Source organism: Nerophis ophidion, linkage group LG14 (assembly GCF_033978795.1).
Source record: "Nerophis ophidion isolate RoL-2023_Sa linkage group LG14, RoL_Noph_v1.0, whole genome shotgun sequence".
Taxonomy (NCBI): domain Eukaryota; kingdom Metazoa; phylum Chordata; class Actinopteri; order Syngnathiformes; family Syngnathidae; genus Nerophis; species Nerophis ophidion.
The window spans coordinates 24,222,942-24,242,773 of NC_084624.1; the positions used below are offsets into that span (position 1 = coordinate 24,222,942).

The window sequence follows — 19,832 nt, forward strand, 5'->3', positions numbered from 1 at the left end:
CATAACAATGCAATCCAATTTCAAAACCAAACCTGACCCAGCAACACTCAGAACTGCAATAAACAGAGCAATTGAGGAGACACAAACACGATACAGAACAAACCAAACGTGGTGAAACAAAAATGAATATTACCAACAACAGTATCAATATTAGTTATAATTTCAGTAAAGCAGTGATTAAAAATCCCTCATTGACATTATCATTAGACATTTATAGAAAAAAAAAAAAAAGAATAGTGTCACAGTGGCTTACACTTGTATCACATCTCATAAGCTTGACAACACACTGTGTATCACATCTCGTAAGCTTGACAACACACTGTGTCCAATGTTTTCACAAAGGTAAAATAAGTCATATTTTTGGTTCGTTTAATAGTTAAAACAAATTTACATTATTGCAATCAGTTGATAACAATTGTCCTTTACAATTATAAAAGCTTGTTAAAAAACATTTACTACTCTGCTAGCATGTCAGCAGACTGGGGTAGATCCTGCTGAAATCCTATGTATTGAATGAATACAGAATCGTTTTGAATCGGAAAAATATCGTTTTTGAATCGAGAATCGCGTTGAATCGAAAGAATCGATATATAATCGAATCGCGACCCCGAGAATCCATATTGAATAGAATCGTGAGACACCCAAAGATTCGCAGCCCTAGTATATAAGCTACAGTCACGGTCAAAAGTTTACATACACTTGTAAAGAACATAATGTCATGACTGTCTTGGGTTTCCAATAATTTCTACAACTCTTATTTTTTTTGTGATAGAGTGATTGGAGCACATACTTGTTTGTCACAAAAAACATTCATGAAGTTAGGTTCTTTTATGAATTGATTACGGGTCTACTGAAAATGTGAGCAAATCTGCTGGGTCAAAAGTATACATACAGCCATGTTAATATTTGGTTACATGTCCCTTGGCAAGTTTCACTGCAATAAGGTGCTTTTGGTAGCCATCCACAAGCTTCTGGTTGAATTTTTGACCACTCCTCTTGAGAAAATTGAGGCAGTTCAGCTAAGTTTGTTGGTTTTCTGCCATGGACTTGTTTCTTCAGCATTGTCCACATGTTCTTAATAGGGTTTAAGTCAGGACTTTGGGAAGGCCATTCTAAAACCTTAATTTTAGCATGATTTAGACTGAAGTATTTTGAGGTAATCCTCCTATTTCATTGTCCCATTTACTCTCTATATAGCACCATTGGCAGCAAAACAGGCCCACAGCATAATACCACCACCACCATGCTTGACGGTAGGGTTTGGTGTTCCTGGGATTAAAGGCGTCACCTTTTTCTCTGCTGAACATATTGCTGGGTATTGTGGCCAAACAGCTCCATTTTTGTTTCATCTGACCACAGAACTTTCCTCCAGAAGGTATTTTCTTTGTCCATGTGATCAGCAGCAAACTTTAGAAGAGCCTTAAAGTGTCGCTTCTGGAGCAAGGGCTTCCTTCTTGAATGGTAGCATCTCAGTCCATGGCGATGCAAAACACGCTTGACTGTGGACACGCTGTGTTCCAACAGCTTCCAATTCATTGCAGACCTGCTTTTTGGTGGTTCTCGGTTTAATCTTGATCATCTGGACCAATTTTCTCTCAGCAGCAGGTGATAACTTTTTCTTCATGATTGTGGCAGTGCCAAAACTGTGCCATGCACTTTATACAATTGTCTGCACAGTTCCTCTTGGGACCTTAAGTTGCTTTGAATCGACTCCAAGTGACTTTCCTGACTTGTTCAAGTCAATGATTAGTTTTTTTCAGATCTGTGCTGAGTTCCTTAACTTTCCCATTGTTTCGTTTGTAACCGAGTCTAATGACAGCATCACATGAGCCCTATTGGCTCAGAGAAGTCAACAGCTGTCGTCAATCATAATTACTCACATGAAGTTAAGAGGCCATGCCATGAAGCTAATTTGATTTGATTGTAACTTTTCTACATCACCAAAATTATAATGTATGTTGCTGTATGTATACTTCTGACCCAGCTGATTTTGTCACATTTTCAGCAGATCCATTTTACCTACAGTTCGGGACAGTACTACAGAGAGTCAACTTGGATGTAGAATCATCCCTCTTCCAATATGGGGAATAATATTAAAACAGTTGTTCAAGCTTATTCTACAACTTTTGGGTCCTAAATTTAGCATTTTCGAGCATAAATATGGTTCAATAAACAAAAAATATTAATACTAGAGTGGTATTGGCCACCAGAGGCGACCAAAACAATCAGAGCATGTTGTTCAATATTGTGGCCACTGATTGGTTCAGCTTCAGGCAACATTACTATTTTGGATTAAAAGAGTGAAAGGGTGACATAAGGTATTATTTAATGTCTCGAGGGCTCTCATAATGTTGGAAAAACAAATTTAGAAGGTCGTAAACAATTTTTAATGCTCCAGCTTCAAAAATATTTGTTTTATAAGCAAAGATTCACTTATCGTGGTCATGTCTGTAACCAATTAACAGCCATGAATGAGGGACGACTGTACTTTAGAGTAGTCAGTATACAGCTTGTATGGCAGTGTAGGCTGACAATCCACTGACTGAACACACGGCCATTGTTGAAAATACAAGTGGTGGAAGTGTGGAACAATTTGAGAACCCTGACATAAACCCTGAGAAATGAAACAAACTAGAACAGATCACGATATTTTCAACACGTTTAAAAAAACTATCTGGACAGCATACAGGATTGTATTCCACATTTGTGAGGTTGGTTAATACCGCAAGGTTTGCAGGAGCTTTAGGTCAGGGTTCTCAAGTTGCTCCACACCAAACAGGTCTTGATAAGTTATTCAAGAGGCGCACCTCCATACTGTTTGTCAGTGGCATTATGACCCAGTGTGGCGTGTTAGGGCTGGAAAACAAGATTAGAGCTGCATGCTTCCCTATCATAGGTCCATATGAGTGCTGCCTAACATTAAATTGTGTGTGTGTGTGTGTGTGTGTGTGTGTGTGTTGTATTATTATCCTTCTTGAGACATCAACAAGGAAAAGTACCTTCCATGTGAGGGCCGGTGAACAAGTTAGGACATAAATCATGGTCCCATAATGGAAAACCATTGCATGTAATACAGAATGTCTCATTTGCACCAATAGTGGTTAAATTTATCAAAATGAGGGTGGTCCCAAAAAGGAGGGATTTTTCAAATTGACTGTGTCTGTTTTAAAAGGGCTCCCCCTCTGGTGAACATATGAAATAACAAGTGTGTGTAAAAATTTAAACTGCTCCCCCTCTGGCCAACATATGTAATAACAAATGTGTGTAAGAAATTGTAATGTGCCCCCTTTGGCCAAAATGTATTAAAAAAAAAAAATATATATATATGTATACAGAGACATACTGTAATAACTGGAAGTAAACAATGAAGATTAAAAAAACAATTTAAAAAAAAAACTAAAAGCGTACCTTTTTTATATTTGCATAGTATGTATACATTATTAATGTTGTAAATACAAATCTTTACATATCTAAAGAGGGTGGTCCTAAAGAGCTAGGCATTTTTCAGAGGTCTCAAGAAGGTAACAAATACAAGAATGTGTGAGTGTCTGTGTCACCAGCTGCTCTTGCTTTTGGGAAAACACTGCACATGTTGGGTGAGACCATAAGGAGTGTCATTGTTTCTTAAAAACAAAGCAAAAAATGTTCCTCATAGTGTGTAATTCCCTGGTGACATTTACTGATGGTGTTAGTGTTGTCCCGGTGGAATGTTTGATAGTAGTTTGTCAGGTGCAACTTGTCGCAACCCCGTGACATCATATTAAAAAACAAGGGAGTTGTCGTAAGTAACCTTGTGTCACTGTGGGTAATATGCCCTCACATAGGTGCTGGATATAGGCGACAGCCTTGCCATCCCTGATGAGTTCACAGAAGAGGAGAAGAGCTCGGGCGGTTGGTGGAAGCAGCTGGTGGCGGGCGCCGTGGCGGGCTCCGTCTCCCGTACTGGTACTGCCCCTCTGGATAGAATGAAGGTTTTCATGCAGGTAAGGTCACCTCTCGTAAATCCCTGTCTTTCATTTGCAAGTCATGCTGCTTTGTATAATGGCAGGTTCACTCCACCAAGACCAACAAAATAAGCCTGGCAGGAGGCCTCAAGCATCTGGTCCTGGAGGGCGGTTTCACATCACTCTGGAGAGGCAACGGCATCAATGTTTTAAAGATCGCACCGGAGACGGCCATCAAGTTCATGGCATATGAGCAAGTAAAGGAGCCCCCATCCCCCTAAACAATGCATTCCTCTGGACCTATAACATTTGTATTTTCAACTTCCCTAATGCAGTTTAAAAAGTTGCTGTCATCAGAGGGGGAGAAAATTGAGACACACAAAAGATTCATGTCAGGCTCGCTGGCTGGAGCAACGGCACAGACCGCGATCTACCCCATGGAGGTACCACTAACGTGAAGTATTTCACAGGCACATAGTTCTAAGCTGTTGTGTACAAGCCCTTGTGCCCAGTTTGGCTTTTATATAATAAATCAAACCAGTATGCTTATCTTAACTACAAAACCCAAAACCAGTGATATTGGCACATTGTGTGAATGGTAAATAAAAACAGAATACAAAACTTTGCAAATCCTTTTCAACCTATATTCAATTGAATAGACTGCAAAAACAAGATACTTAATGTTCGAACTGGAAAACTTTATTTTTTGCAATTTTTAGCTTGTTTGGAATTTGATGCCTGCAATATGTTTCAAAAAAGCTGGCACAAGTGGCTTAAAAGACTGAGAGAGTCGAGGAATGCTCATCAAACACTTATTTGGAACATCCCACAATGTACAGGTTTATTGGGAACAGGTGGGTGCCATGGTTGGGTATTAAAGCAGCTTTCATGAAATGGTCAGTCATTCACAAACAAGGATGGGGCGAGGGTCACCCCTTTGTGAACAAATGCGTGAGCAAATTGTTTAACAGTTTAAGAACAACATTTCTCAACAAGCTATTGCAAATAATTTAGGGATTTGACCATCTACGGTCTGTAATATCATCAAAAGGTTCAGTGAATCTGGAGAAATCACTGCAAGGCCTAAAACCAACATTGAATGCCCGTGACCTTGGATCCGTCAGGTGATACTGCATCAAAAAGCAACATCAGTGTGTAAAGGATATCATTACATAGGCTCAGGAACACTTCAGAAAACCACTGTCAGTAACTATAGTTGGTCGCTACATCTGTAAGTGCAAGTTAAAACTCTACTATGCAAAGCGACAGCCATTTATCAACAACACCCAAAAACGCCGCCGGCTTCACTGGGCCCAAGCTCATCCAAGATGGACTGATGCCAAGTGGAAAAGTGTTCTGTGGTCTGACAAGTCCAGATTTCGAATTGTTTTTGGAAACTGTGGACGTCATGTTCTTCGGAACAAAGAGGAAAAGACTGTTATAGGTGCAAAGTTCAAAAGCCAGCATCTGTGATGGTATGGGGGTGTGTTAGTGCTCAAGGCATGGGTAATTTACACATCTGTGAAAGCACCATTAATTCTGAAAGGGACATACGGGTTTTAGAGCAACATATGTTGCCATCCAAGCAACGTCTTTTTCATGGACAACCCTGCTTATTTCGCAAGACAATGTCAAGCCACGTGTTACAACAGCGTGGCTTCATAGTAAAAGAGTGCGGGTATTAGACTGTCCTGCCTGTAGTCCAGACCTGTCTCCCATTGAAAATGTGTGGCGCACTATGAAGCCTAAAATACCACAAAGAAGACCTCGGACTGCTGAACAACTTAAGCTGTACATCAAGCAAGAATGGGAACGAATTCTTCCCGAAAAGCTTCAAAAATGTGTCTCCTCAGTTCCCAAACATTTACTGAGTGTTATTAAAAGGAAAGGCCATGTAACACAGTGGTAAAAATGCCCCTGTGCCAACTGTTTTGCAATGTGTTGCTGTCGTTAAATTGTAAGTTAATGATTATTTGCAAAAAATAACAAAGTTTCTCAGTTAGAACATTAATATCTTGTCTTTGCAGTCATTTCAATTGAATATAAATTGAAAAAGATTTGCAAATTGTTGTATTCTGTTTTTATTTACCATTTACACAACGTGCCAACGGGCAGCACTGTTGCCCAGGGGTTAGTGAATGTGCCTCACAATACAAAAGTCCTGAGTAGTCCTGAGTTCAATCCCAGGCTCGGGATCTGTCTGTGTGAAGTTTGCATGTTCTCCCCGGACTGCGTGGGTTCCTCCCACTTCCAAAGACATGCACCTGAGGATAGGTTAATTGGCAACACTAAATGGTCCCTAGTGTGTGAATGTGAGTGTGAATGTTGTCTGTCTATCTGTGTTGGCCCTGCGATTATGTGGTGACTTGTCCAGGGTGTACGCCGCCTTCTGTCCGAATGCAGCTGACCCCCCAAAAAAGGGACAAGCGGTAGAAAATGGATGGATGGATGGATGGATGGACAACGTGCCAACTTCACTGGTTTTGGGTTTTGTAGTTTGCATTTTTTTCTTAATATTTTTGGATGTTTGAAACAAAATAAGTGTGGTTAAATAATTTCAAGAATAGGGTTAGTTTTGGAACGGATTACAAAAACCAAGGTACCACAAATCTTTGCAAACAGAGTTTTTAGTTTTTATTACATATTACTTAAGGTAAGCAAGTTGGCCAAACAACAAGAAATCCGGTTAGTTAAACATATTTTTTTTAAGATACTGTCTTGACCCCAATTAAAGACGACCCCTTTGTTTTTCAGACTTTTTTCTTTTTTTTTTTCAAGGGGAAAATGTTTTAATATTTAGGTCAATTCAGTATATAAACGTGCTTGGATTGCAGTTTTTGCAGGGAGAATATGTCAGAGGAGGAGGACAATCACTCAAACTCCACACAACAATGCTACGCACATGCAATTACAGTTGTTGTACTCGCTTGATGTCAAATCTGGAAAGGCCAGATTATAAACTCATTTGAAGACTAATTCAATAATAATTGAATGATAAAACTCAATGATTAGTTTTTTACTTGGAAGAGAACACAAAGTCATCTCTTTTGTGTACTTTAGGTATTAAAGACGAGGCTGACACTGAGGAAAACCGGTCAGTATTCAGGAATGTTCAACTGTGCCAAGACGATCCTGAAGAAAGAGGGCGTGATGGCTTTCTACAAGGGCTACATTCCAAACTTACTCGGCATCATTCCCTACGCCGGGATAGACCTCGCCGTTTACGAGGTAGGCCTGAGCAACAGTTCAGTCAACGTATGCAATGTTGGCATTATTCTACAGCTAAGGTGAAGAAGATTCCTCACACGTTGTCACATCTTTGTACGCAGACTCTTAAGAATGCGTGGCTGTCGTACCACACCAAAGAATCAGCCAATCCAGGTGTTCTTGTGTTGCTGGGATGCGGCACTATTTCTAGTACCTGCGGACAGCTGGCCAGCTATCCACTTGCACTCGTGCGCACACGCATGCAAGCAAGAGGTAAACAGAGTGCATTTGTTTATATTAGCCGCTAGGTTTGTTCGCTATACAGGTACTAGTATAGTATCCATCCATCCATCATCCATCATCTTCCGCTTATCCGAGGTCGGGTCGCGGGGGCAACAGCCTAAGCAGGGAAACCCAGACTTCCCTCTCCCCAGCCACTTCGTCTAGCTCTTCCCGGGGGATCCCGAGGCGTTCCCAGGCCAGCCGGGAGACATAGTCTTCCCAACGTGTCCTGGGTCTTCCCCGTGGCCTCCTACCGGTTGGACGTGCCCTAAACACCTCCCTAGGGAGGCGTTCGGGTGGCATCCTGACCAGATGCCCGAACCACCTCATCTGGCTCCTCTCGATGTGAAGGAGCAGCGGCTTTACTTTGAGTTCCTCCCGGATGGCAGAGCTTCTCACCCTATCTCTAAGGGAGAGACCCGCCACACGGCGGAGGAAACTCATTTCGGCCGCTTGTACCCGTGATCTTATCCTTTCGGTCATGACCCAAAGCTCATGACCATAGGTGAGGATGGGAACGTAGATCGACCGGTAAATTGAGAGCTTTGCCTTCCGGCTCAGCTCCTTCTTCACCACAACGGACCGGTACAACGTCCGCATTACTGAAGACGCCGCACCGATCCGCCTGTTGATCTCACGATCCACTCTTCCCTCACTCGTGAACAAGACTCCTAGGTACTTGAACTCCTCCACTTGGGGCAGGGTCTCCTCCCCAACCCGGAGATGGCACTCCACCCTTTTCCGGGCGAGAACCATGGACTCGGACTTGGAGGTGCTGATTCTCATTCCGGTCGCTTCACACTCGGCTGCGAACCGATCCAGCGAGAGCTGAAGATCCCGGTCAGATGAAGCCATCAGGACCACATCATCTGCAAAAAGCAGAGACCTAATCCTGCGGTTACCAAACCGGAACCCCTCAACGCCTTGACTGCCGGCAATGCAGACCAAGCTCTGGCACTGATCGTACAGGGAACGGACCGCCACAATAAGACAGTCCGATACCCCATACTCTCTGAGCACTCCCCACAGGACTTCCCGAGGGACACGGTCGAATGCCTTCTCCAAGTCCACAAAGCACATGTAGACTGGTTGGGCAAACTCCCATGCACCCTCAAGAACCCTGCCGAGAGTATAGAGCTGGTCCACAGTTCCACGACCAGGACGAAAACCACACTGTTCCTCCTGAATCCGAGGTTCGACTATCCGACGTAGCCTCCTCTCCAGTACACCTGAATAAACCTTACCGGGAAGGCTGAGGAGTGTGATCCCACGATAGTTGGAACACACCCTCCGGTCCCCCTTCTTAAAGAGAGGAACCACCACCCCGGTCTGCCAATCCAGAGGTACCGCCCCCGATGTCCACGCGATGCTGCAAAGTCTTGTCAACCAAGACAGCCCCACAGCATCCAGAGCCTTAAGGAACTCCGGGCGGATCTCGTCCACCCCTGGGGCTTTGCCACCGAGGAGCTTTTTAACTACCTCAGCGACCTCAGCCCCAGAAATAGGAGAGTCCACCACAGATTCCCCAGGCACTGCTTCCTCATAGGAAGACGTGTTGGTGGGATTGAGGAGGTCTTAGAAGTATTCCTTCCACCTGTCCACAACATCCGCAGTCGAGGTCAGCAGAACACCATCTGCACCATACACGGTGTTGATAGTGCACTGCTTCCCCTTCCTGAGGCGGCGGACGGTGGTCCAGAATCGCTTCGAAGCCATCCGGAAGTCGTTTTCCATAGCTTCCCCGAACTCTTCCCATGTCCGAGTTTTTGCCTCCGCGACCGCTGAAGCTGCACACCGCTTGGCCTGTCGGTACCTGTCCACTGCCTCCGGAGTCCTATGAGCCAAAAGGACCCGATAGGACTCCTTCTTCAGCTTGACGGCATCCCTCACCGCTGGTGTCCACCAAGGGGTTTTAGGATTGCCGCCCCGACAGGCACCAACTACCTTGCGGCCACAGCTCCGATCTGCCGCCTCGACAATAGAGGTGCGGAACATGGTCCACTCTGACTCAATGTCCAGCACCTCCCTCGTGACATGTTCAAAGTTCTTCCGGAGGTGGGAATTGAAACTTTGTCTGACAGGAGACTCTGCCAGACGTTCCCAGCAGACCCTCACAATGCGTTTGGGCCTCCCAGGTCTGTCCGGCATCCTCCCCCAACATCGCAGCCAACTCACCACCAGGTGGTGATCGGTAGAAAGCTCCGCCCCTCTCTTCACCCGAGTGTCCATAACATGAGGCCGCAAATCCGATGACACAACTACAAAGTCGATCATGGAACTGCGGCCTAGGGTGTCCTGGTGCCAAGTGCACATATGGACACCCTTATGTTTGAACATGGTGTTTGTTATGGACAAACTGTGACGAGCACAAAAGTCCAATAACAAAACACCACTCGGGTTCAGATCCGGGCGGCCATTCTTCCCAATCACGCCTCTCCAGGTTTCACTGTCGTTGCCAACGTGAGCGTTGAAGTCTCCCAGTAGGACAAGGGAATCACCCGGGGGAGCACTTTCCAGTACTCCCTCGAGCGTTCCCAAAAAGGGTGGGTACTCTGAACTGCTGTTTGGTGCATAAGCACAAACAACAGTCAGGACCCGTCCCCCCACCCGAAGGCGGAGGGAGGCTACCCTTTCGTCCACCGGGTTGAACTCCAACGTACAGGCTTTGAGCCGGGGGGAAACAAGAATTGCCACCCCAGCCCGTCGCCTCTCACTGCCGGCAACGCCAGAGTGGAAGAGGGTCCAATCCCTCTCGAGAGAAGTGGTTCCAGAGCCCTTGCTGTGCGTCGAAGTGAGTCCGACTATATCCAGCCGGAATTTTTCGACTTTGCGCACTAGCTCAGGCTCTTTCCCCCCCAGTGACGTGACGTTCCACGTCCCAAGAGCTAGCTTCTGTAGCCGAGGATCGGACCGCCAAGTGCCCTGCCTTCGGCTGTCGCCCAGCTCACAATGCACCCGACCTCTATGGCCCCTGCTATGGGTGGTGAGCCCATTGGAGGGGTGACCCACGTTGCCTCTTCGGGCTGTGCCCGGCCGGGCCCCATGGGAACAGGCCCGGCCACCAGGCGCTCGCCATCGTGCCCCACCTCCGGGCCTGGCTCCAGAGGGGGGCCCCGGTGACCCGCGTCCGGGCGAGGGAAATCTGGGTCCATGATGTTTCTTCTTCATAAAGGTCTTCGAGCTGCTCTTTGTCTGATCCCTCACCTAGAACCTGTTTGCCTTGGGAGACCCTACCAGGGGGCTTTATGCCCCCGGACAACATAGCTCCTAGGATCATTGGGACACGCAAACTCCTCTACCACGATAAGGTTGCAGCTCAGAGAGGAGCTAGTATAGTATAGTACTGGTTGGCAATATTTTTTATTGTATTTTTTAACGGGCATGACGGTGCGGCGTCACGTCATGACATTGCTGGGTTTACGAGTAGAGGAGCATGTTCGGCAGCGCACACACACAAAGTACTTACAAGCAGACACTGTGTGTAAAAAGAAAAGGGATAATGGATGCATTTTGGACTAAAAACTGACAATAAAGGTGAAGCTATAACACTGAAAAACCATCAGGAAGAGGTGCTTTTAGACAGTGGTCCCCAACCTTTTTTTAGCTGCGGACCGGTCAACACTTGATAATTTGTCGGGAGGGGGGGATTCTTTTTTTTGTTTGTTTTTTGTTTTGTTTTTCTTTGTCATGAAAAAGGGAGTTTTTTTGGGTTGGTGCACTAATTGTAAGTGTATCTTGTGTTTTCTATGTTGATTTAATAAAAAATGAAAAAAATATATAAAAAAATCTTCTGCGGCCCAGTATCAATCGGTGGTTGGGCACCAATGCTTTAAGACATGGCTAGCTAGCTAGCAGCTAACATCCACCCGCAGTTGGCAGTGTTTTCGCTACTTTTAAATCACTAATCCTCGCCTCCATAGCGACAAAGTGAGTTTCTTACAAGTATCATTCTAACCATGAATTGATTTACCAAGTTGAAAAAGTCATTTGGGTGTTACCATGGTCAATTGTACGGAATATGTACTGAACTGTGCAATCTACTAATAAAAGTTTCAATCAATCAATAAATCAAAGCAGGACGAGGAATAGCTAAACATGCCTCACTACACACCGTAGGACAAGGGTCAGCAACCCCCGGCTCTCGAGCCGCATGCGGCTCTTTAGCACCGCCCTAGTGGCTCCCTGAAATTTTTTCAAAAATGGAAAAAGATGGGGGGGAAATATATTTGTTGTTTTAATAATGTTTCTGTAGGAGGACAAACATAACACAAGCCGTCCTAATTGTTAGAACTACCACTGTTTAATAAGTGTTTATGCTTCACTGATGACAGTATTTGGCCAGCGCTGTTTTGTCCTACTAATTTTGGCGGTCATTGAACCCACCGTAGTTGGTTTACGTGTACAACTTTCTCCGTTGCTGCCACAGAGAGAGACGTGTTTTATGCCACTCATTTGTCTCATTTTGTCCACCAAACAATTTATGCTGTGCGTGAATGCACAAAGGTGTTTGTTGATGTTATTGACTTGCATAAAGGGCTAATAATCCATGCTATTTAGGTTAGCTGTATGTACATATTGCATCATTATGCCTCGTTTGTAGCTAAATATGAGTTCATTTAATTTCCTTGACTCGTGTATTTAATTAATATTTGCATGTCTAATGACATATTATCTGTATGTAATATTAATAGGCTGCATTTCTGATCGTGTGCCATGTTGTTCCAGACCACAGCAAACGTTACCATATTGTTCGAGACCACAGCAAACGTTGCCCAGCTTGCCATGTTGCCATGTTGTTCCAGACCACAGCAAACTTTACCATATTGTTCGAGACCACAGCAAACGTTGCCAAGCTTGCAAAGATTGTAATACATCCATTAGAAGAAGACGGCCTGTCCTTTCCTTTAACTTGGGCAAACACGTCTATACCTTTGGCAGTTTTAAGCCAGTAATTTCCAGGAATGATCTAACCCTCTTAGACAATTACTTAAATTAATGTGTTGCTGGCATAACACTTACATTAGGCTTTTAACTTTTTGCGGCTCCGGAGAGATTTGTTTTTTGTGGCTTTGGTCCAATATGGCTCTTTCAACATGTTGGGTTGCTGACCCCTGCCGTTGGAGGATACAATAGCTCACCGATGTCACCGCTAATGACGCCGTTCCTAAATGTAAACAAATGTCATGGGTGAATCTACCCCTGACATCCACTGTGATGATACCAAGTACAATAGCGTATCTAGTCGATACCACTATGATTACATCTATTTTTTTTTATCGTCTCAAAATCTTTTCTCCTTTTAAAAAAAATTCAAATTATGTTTATTAACTCAGAAAATGCGTCCCTGGACACGTGAGAACTTTGAATATGACCAATGTATGAACCTGTAACTACTTGTATCGGATCGATACCTAAATTTGTGATATCATCCAAAACTAATGTAAAGTGTCAAACAAGAGAAGAATAATTGATTATTACATTTTAACAGAAGTGTAGATGGAATATGTTAAAAGAGAAAGTAAGCAGATATTAACAGTAAATGAATAAGTAGATTAATAATTCATTTTCTACCACTTGTCCTTTATAATGTTGACAAAATAATAGAATGATAAATGACACAATATGATACTGCATACGTCAGCAAACTAATTAGGAGCCTTTGTTTGCTTACTTACTACTAAAAGACAAGTTGTCTAGTATGTTCACTATTTTATTTAAGGACTAAATTGCAATAATAAACATATGTTTAATGTACCCTAAGATTTTTTGTTAGAATAAAGCCAATAATGGCATTTTTTTGTAGTCCCCTTTATTTAAAAAAGTAGTGAAATACATTTTGGTACCAGTACCAAAATATTGGAATCGGGACAACCCTATTAGCCGCTAGATTTGCTTTGTCTTATACACAATTTTTTGAGAAAAGCCTTCATTTATGCATTTGCTTCCTATTCAGCTTCCATGGATGCCTCAGACCAGCCCTCCATGACTTCGCTACTAAAGAACATTGTAGCCAAAGATGGCTTTTTTGGACTCTACCGAGGAATCCTGCCTAACTTTATGAAAGTTATCCCAGCTGTCAGCATCAGCTATGTTGTTTACGAGTACATGAAGATTGGATTGGGAATCAGCAAATGACACTGCAAGAACATTCCACTGTAATGTGTTGGATCACCTGAGAGGACTGGATCACATGGCATGACTTCCGCCAGCTGATGCTGGACCTGTGCGGTCAGCAAGATGTATTGCACTCAGGGTGGTCTGTTATTAGCGAAAATATGAATTATTTATACTACCGGTAAGCATGCTTTCTTTTTGTCTTCCTGCTGCTGAGAAATGTACGCATTGTGCAAAACAATACTTGACTCAGTGAGACTGAACTGTAACTGAATGCAAACATAAAACTGTGAAAATATCAATGCTGGTTGGTCTTTCAATTTAACACAAATCAGTGAAACACACAGTTAGGGATAAGAATCTTTTAACTCCTCACCATTCTATTGGTTTTTTGGGCAACAATTCAATTTAGAATCGATTCAACACAATTCTCTTTTCAAACCGGTTAATAAAACCTTTTCAAAACAGGTATGGTGACGTATGACGTATACATGCGGCGACTTAGTGCAGAAATGACCTACAAAAAACATGTTTTTTAAAATTGATTGTTGAAAAGAATAAAAACCTTTTATTAATTGATTCTTGAAAAGGATCATCCAATTTAGAATCGAAATATCACAGCCCCCCACCATCCGCTGCCAAGGGTACATCAACAAAATATTGAGCAAAGGCTGTGAATACTTATGTACATGTGATTTCAAAGTTGTTTTTAAATTTTTAACACATTTGCAAAAAAGTTAAAAAAAAAAAATGTTTGGATTGTAATTATGGGTTATTGTGTGCAGAATTTTGAGGACACAATCAAATGTATTTCATTTTGGAATAAGGTTGTAACATAAAATATGGAAAAGTGCGGGCCGTGAATACTTTCCGAAAGCACTGCTGATTGACAGTCAACACTATTACCTTTTAGGATCCAAAACCATCCATCCATTTTCTACAGCTTGTCTATGTTAAACGCTATATAATAAAAATACAAACGTTTTGTTAACGCTATATTATAAAAAAAAAAAAAAAAACTATTTACAAACACTAGCTATGGGATGACGCATTTACTTCTGGGGTCACGTTTCCTTTTATGTCATCCCATAGCTTGTGTTTGTATCATGACCCCGGAAGTAAATGGGGGGGGGGGGTTGTGGGGAGAAGAAATTTGGCGTGACAGAGGGAAGGCAGCGAAAGAGGGTTGGAAGCTTCCGGAAGGAGAGACGCGGAACTACCAAACATTTGGAGTGAATTTGGCGGTTGAGCATAAGCTGTTTTGTGACTGGATCGAGATGGAAGGGGATAGTGACGGGATGTATGAGGATAGTATGGAAATGGATAGGACTAGAGGGGAGAGAGGAAAGAAGGGGAGAGGAGGGAGTGAAGGAAAGTCGAGTACTAAAAGAGTGCATGAAGACGATGAAGAGGTTGATAAGAGGAAAGGGTTATGATGGATGAATATAAGATAATTTATACATTTAAATCAAACCAAGATATGAATGACATTAGTTTGATGACACTGGTTAAGGGATTAAAGAAGGACATTGGAGAGGTGGAGATAGCGAAGGTGCTCAGGGACGGACAGCTGTTGATTAAATGCAAAAATGGAGAGCAAAAGAACAAAGCAATGCGATTGCAAAAACTGTGCAACAAAATAATAAAGGAAAAAATCGAAGTGGGAGAACGAAAGGGGGCAAGAGGAGTCGTGACAGGAATCCCAAGAGGAGAAAATTTAGATGATCTGAAAAAAGAAATAAAAGGAGGAACTGTCAGTATAATGAAAATAATGATGGCATTTAGGAACGGTGAAAAGACTGAGAGCGAATCCGTGCTAGTGCAATTTGCAGAGGAGGTCCTACCAGAGAGAATCATGATTGGGTATCTAAGCTTCTATGTTAGAGCTTACGTGCCACCCCCAGTACGTTGTTTCAAGTGCCAACGCTATGGGCACATAGCTAGTGTGTGTCATGCTAAGATGAGATGTGGAAGGTGTGGAGGAGAGCATGAATATGGACAATGTGGAGAAAATGAACAGGTCAAGTGTTGTAATTGTGGCGGGAATCACAGCAGCGTATGGGGGCTGCATCATAAGAAAACAGGCAACAGAAGTACAGCAAATCAGAGTTGAAAGAAATATTACATACGCAGAGGCAGTTAAAATAAGAAATCAAGAAAGTGCAGAACAGGACAGAAGTGAAAATAGTTCAAGAAATAAAAAACAAGAGGCAGCAAATACAGGAATTTCCATGGACAAACTAGTTGTATTCCTGGCTTATGTAATAAATTGTACAGAACAGGCTAGAAACAAGACTGAGAAAATCAAAATAATTGTCAAAGCAGCAGCAAAGTTTTTAAATTTAAAAGAACTATCCTGGGAACAGGTGCAAGGTGAGCTACAGAGAGTAGACGAGACCGAGTCATGTTACCACAATCCAACGCCATGTTAATTGTTCAGTGGAATGCCAGAAGTTTGATAGCAAACGGACAGGAATTAAAGGGATATATTAATAATATGAAAAATAAACCACATATAATATGTATTCAAGAAACATGGCTGAATCCAAAATTAAACTTTATAATAAAAGGATATATAACGATACGTAAAGATAGGAATGATGGGCAAGGAGGAGGATGTGCCATATTTATTAAGGAAGATATGCATTATTCAATATTAAAAGTAAAACAAGAACTAGAGATAGTAGGAGTAGAAGTATGGAATAATAAAGAAAGATACAAAGTACTAAACTTCTATAATCCATGCAAGAAATTAGAAATTCACCAACTAGAAACAATAATGGAGCACTGGAGTGGCAATATTATTTGGTGTGGTGACTTTAATGCACATAGCACAATGTGGGGTGAAAGGGATGACTGGAATGGGGATACATTGGAAGCACTTTTGGAGGAAAAAGAACTGGTGTGTGTGAATGATGGGTCGGGAACAAGGTTAGATGTCGTCACGGGTAAAGAAACAGCAATAGATTTAACACTAGTGTCACAAGGTTAGCAGGAAAGGTGGAGTGGGAAGTAAATAAATACAGCACAATGGGAAGTGATCACTATCCAATCTTCATTCACATAAACATAAATCATAGGACAGAAAGCACTAGGATAGAAGGAAGATGGAAGTATAATCATGGTGACTGGGGGAAATTTAGGGAAATTACCGACATAACTTTAAAGGAAGTAGATATAAATCAAGATGTTGAACAATTAAATACAGATATTACAAAGTGCATAATAGAAGCAGCCGAACACAGCATACCAAGGAATAGTATAGAGAGAAGAAGGAAGATAGTGCCGTGGTGGACACAAGAGTGCACAGATGCAATACTAGAACGGAATAGAGCATTTAGAATATTGAGAAGAACACATAATTTCCAAGACATGATCCAATATAAAAGGCATCAAGCTAGAGTAAGGTATGTTATTAAAAAAAACAAGAAAAAAACTTTGGAGAACTTTTTGTGAAACACTAAATAGAACTACTCCTTTAAGACAAGTGTGGGGAATGATCAAGAGAATGTCAGGAGTCAGAAAAGAACATAAAAATCATGTGATGAAAGATGGAATGCGGAGTGTGGTAGGAAATAAAGAAAAAGCAGAACTTTTAGCACAAACCTTTGTTAAAGTGATGATAATTTGAGAAATGTAGAAAAACAAAAGAGAGAAGAAACAATTAGTTTAAATATTGAGGAAATGAAGGAATACAACGATAATAGTTTTATCAACACTATGGATATGACATTTTCTTTGGATGAAATGGTTCGAATTTTAAAAAAAGTTAAAAATACGACGCCAGGGAAAGACCTGGTGAGTTATCAAATGATCAAAAATTTAGGTAGCATCGGCAAAGAAGTGGTCTTGAAATTATATAATAGGATATATGAAGAAAGAAAATTACCAGATGAGTGGAAAACAGCTGTAATAATTCCAATATGCAAGCCAGGGAAAGATCCGGAAGAGGCAGGAAATTATAGGCCGATAGCATTGACCTCAAATTTGGGCAAAGTAATGGAAAAAATGATTAATGAAAGATTAATATATTATTTAGAGTCAAAAGAAATTATAAAAAACTACCAAAGTGGTTTTCGCAAAGCAAGAAGCACAAATGACCCAGCAGTGCAGCTGGAAGAGGAAATTAGAAAGGGACAAATAAATAAAGAAAGTATAATTGCGGTATTTTTTGACATAGAGAAAGCGTATGATATGTTGTGGAAACAGGGGTTGCTGATGAAACTAAATAGGATTGGGATTAGAGGAAGAATGTACAGATGGATAAAAGACTTTTTAACAAGTAGAACATTATTAGTAAAAATAGAGAATGAATATAGCAGAGAATACAAAGTGGAAAATGGGACCCCACAAGGGAGTATAATAAGTCCAGTACTATTTTCCATCATGATACATGAAGTTTTTAGTGAAGTGGAAGGGTTAGTGGAGGTGGCATTGTTTGCTGATGATGGAGTGATGTGGAAGAGAGGTAGAAATACAAATCATATAGAAAAGAAGATTCAAAAAGCGGTAAATAATGTTCAAGACTGGGGGACGGCTTGGGGTTTAAGATTCTCTGTTGGAAAGACAAAAGTCATAAATTTTACGAAGAGGAAAGTACAAAACAAGCTCCAAATAAAACTCTATGGAGAAAATATAGAAGAGGTACAAGTATTTAAATATTTAGGAATATGGTTTGATAAAAAATATTAACTGGTAAACCCACATCAGCAAGATAGTGGAGAAAAGTAAAAAGGTGTTAAATATAATGAGGGCTTTGAGGGGTAAAGACTGGGGGGCTGATAGGTTGACATTGAAAACAATATATATCACTTTAATTCGATCTGTTATCGACTACGGATGCATTATTTATCGATCTGCTTCAAAAACTCTACTTGAGAAAATAGACCGGATCCAGTCGCAGGCGTTAAGATTATGTTGTGGAGCTAATAAAACTACTCCAGTGGCAGCATTACAAGTAGAAATGAATAAATGGGTTGTACTTGTATAGCGCTTTTCTACCTTCAAGGTACTCAAAGCGCTTTGACACTACTTCCACATTTACCCATTCACACACTGATAGAGGGAGCAGCCATGCAAGGCGCCAACCAGCACCCATCAGGAGCAAGGGTGAAGTGTCTTGCTCAGGACACAACGGACGTGACGAGGTTGGTACTAGGTGGGATTTGAACCAGGGCCCCTCGGGTTGCGCACGGCCACTCTCCCACTGCGCCACGCCGTCCCCATGAAAAACCTTTGGACATGAGGAGAGATCAACTCTCAGCAGTTTATTGGGCAAACTTAAAAGGATCCAAGCAAGGACATCCAACCCGTCAAGTGCTAATAAATTGCCAAGAAAAAGGGAAAAAAAAATGAATAGTTTTGGGTGGATAATAGGAGATATATGTAAAAAAACACAAATTGACAATATTAAAGTGAGCCCTACAGTACCAATTCCTGCAATACCACCGTGGATGTATGAAAACCCAAAGGTAGACATGCAGTTACTGAAGAATAGACATTTAAATAGTTACCAAATAGAACAACGGATTGAGGAAATGTTTTTTGATAATATTATGATATACACAGATGCATCAAAAACTATAAATAGTAAAGTAGGAGCTGCTGCAGTTATCCCACAGAGAAATATAGTGTTGAATAAAAGAATTAGTGATAAACTATCTGTTTTTACAGGGGAATTGGTAGCAATTTATATGGCAGTTAACTGGATAGAGGAAAACAAAGCTAGGAAAGTAGTCGTGTGCTCGGACTCCAGCAGTGCATTGACGAGCATAAAAAACATAACATCAGAAACAAGACTAGATATAGTTTATGAAATAGTTCAGGCAATCTACAGAATAAATAAAGCGGGAGGTGTGGTAACATTTCTCTGGGTTCCTGCTCATGTAGGAGTTGAGGGAAATGAGTTAGCTGATAGGTACGCAAAACAAGCAACCACTATAACAGAAGTAAACATGGAGATTAAGCACAGTAAAGAAGAAGTGAAGAGCATAATTAAGATAGAACACAATAAAAAGTGGCAGGATAATTGGAATAAGGAAACAAAAGGTAGAGAGTTTTACAAAGTCCAGAGGAAAGTAGGTGTAATGAGAGGAGGGGGTAGAAATAGGAAAGAAGAAGACATTATTACTAGAATGAGATTAGGCCATACATATCTAAATAGTTCACTAAAATTGATAGGCAAACATACTACAGGGCTGTGTGATTTTTGTCACCAGATAGAAAATGTTGACCATGTCTTAATACAATGTAGGAAATATAATAGAGAAAGAGAAATACTGGAAA

At 41.7% G+C, this 19,832-nt stretch overlaps 1 protein-coding gene across 2 annotated transcripts in view; it reads left to right on the top strand.

The window, feature by feature from the left end:
- Positions 1-13,849, top strand: part of LOC133568329 (mitochondrial adenyl nucleotide antiporter SLC25A24-like) — a 57,153-nt gene extending 43,304 nt beyond the window's left edge. For both annotated transcript variants that reach the window (XM_061920204.1, XM_061920203.1), the window contains exons 5-10: positions 3,825-3,983; positions 4,049-4,201; positions 4,280-4,387; positions 7,005-7,172; positions 7,274-7,424; positions 13,387-13,849. In XM_061920204.1, the coding sequence (XP_061776188.1) occupies positions 3,825-3,983; positions 4,049-4,201; positions 4,280-4,387; positions 7,005-7,172; positions 7,274-7,424; positions 13,387-13,568 (921 nt within the window). In that variant the 3' untranslated portion in view covers positions 13,569-13,849. The remainder of the gene's footprint in view (positions 1-3,824; positions 3,984-4,048; positions 4,202-4,279; positions 4,388-7,004; positions 7,173-7,273; positions 7,425-13,386) is intronic.
- The last annotated feature ends 5,983 nt before the right edge of the window (positions 13,850-19,832 follow it).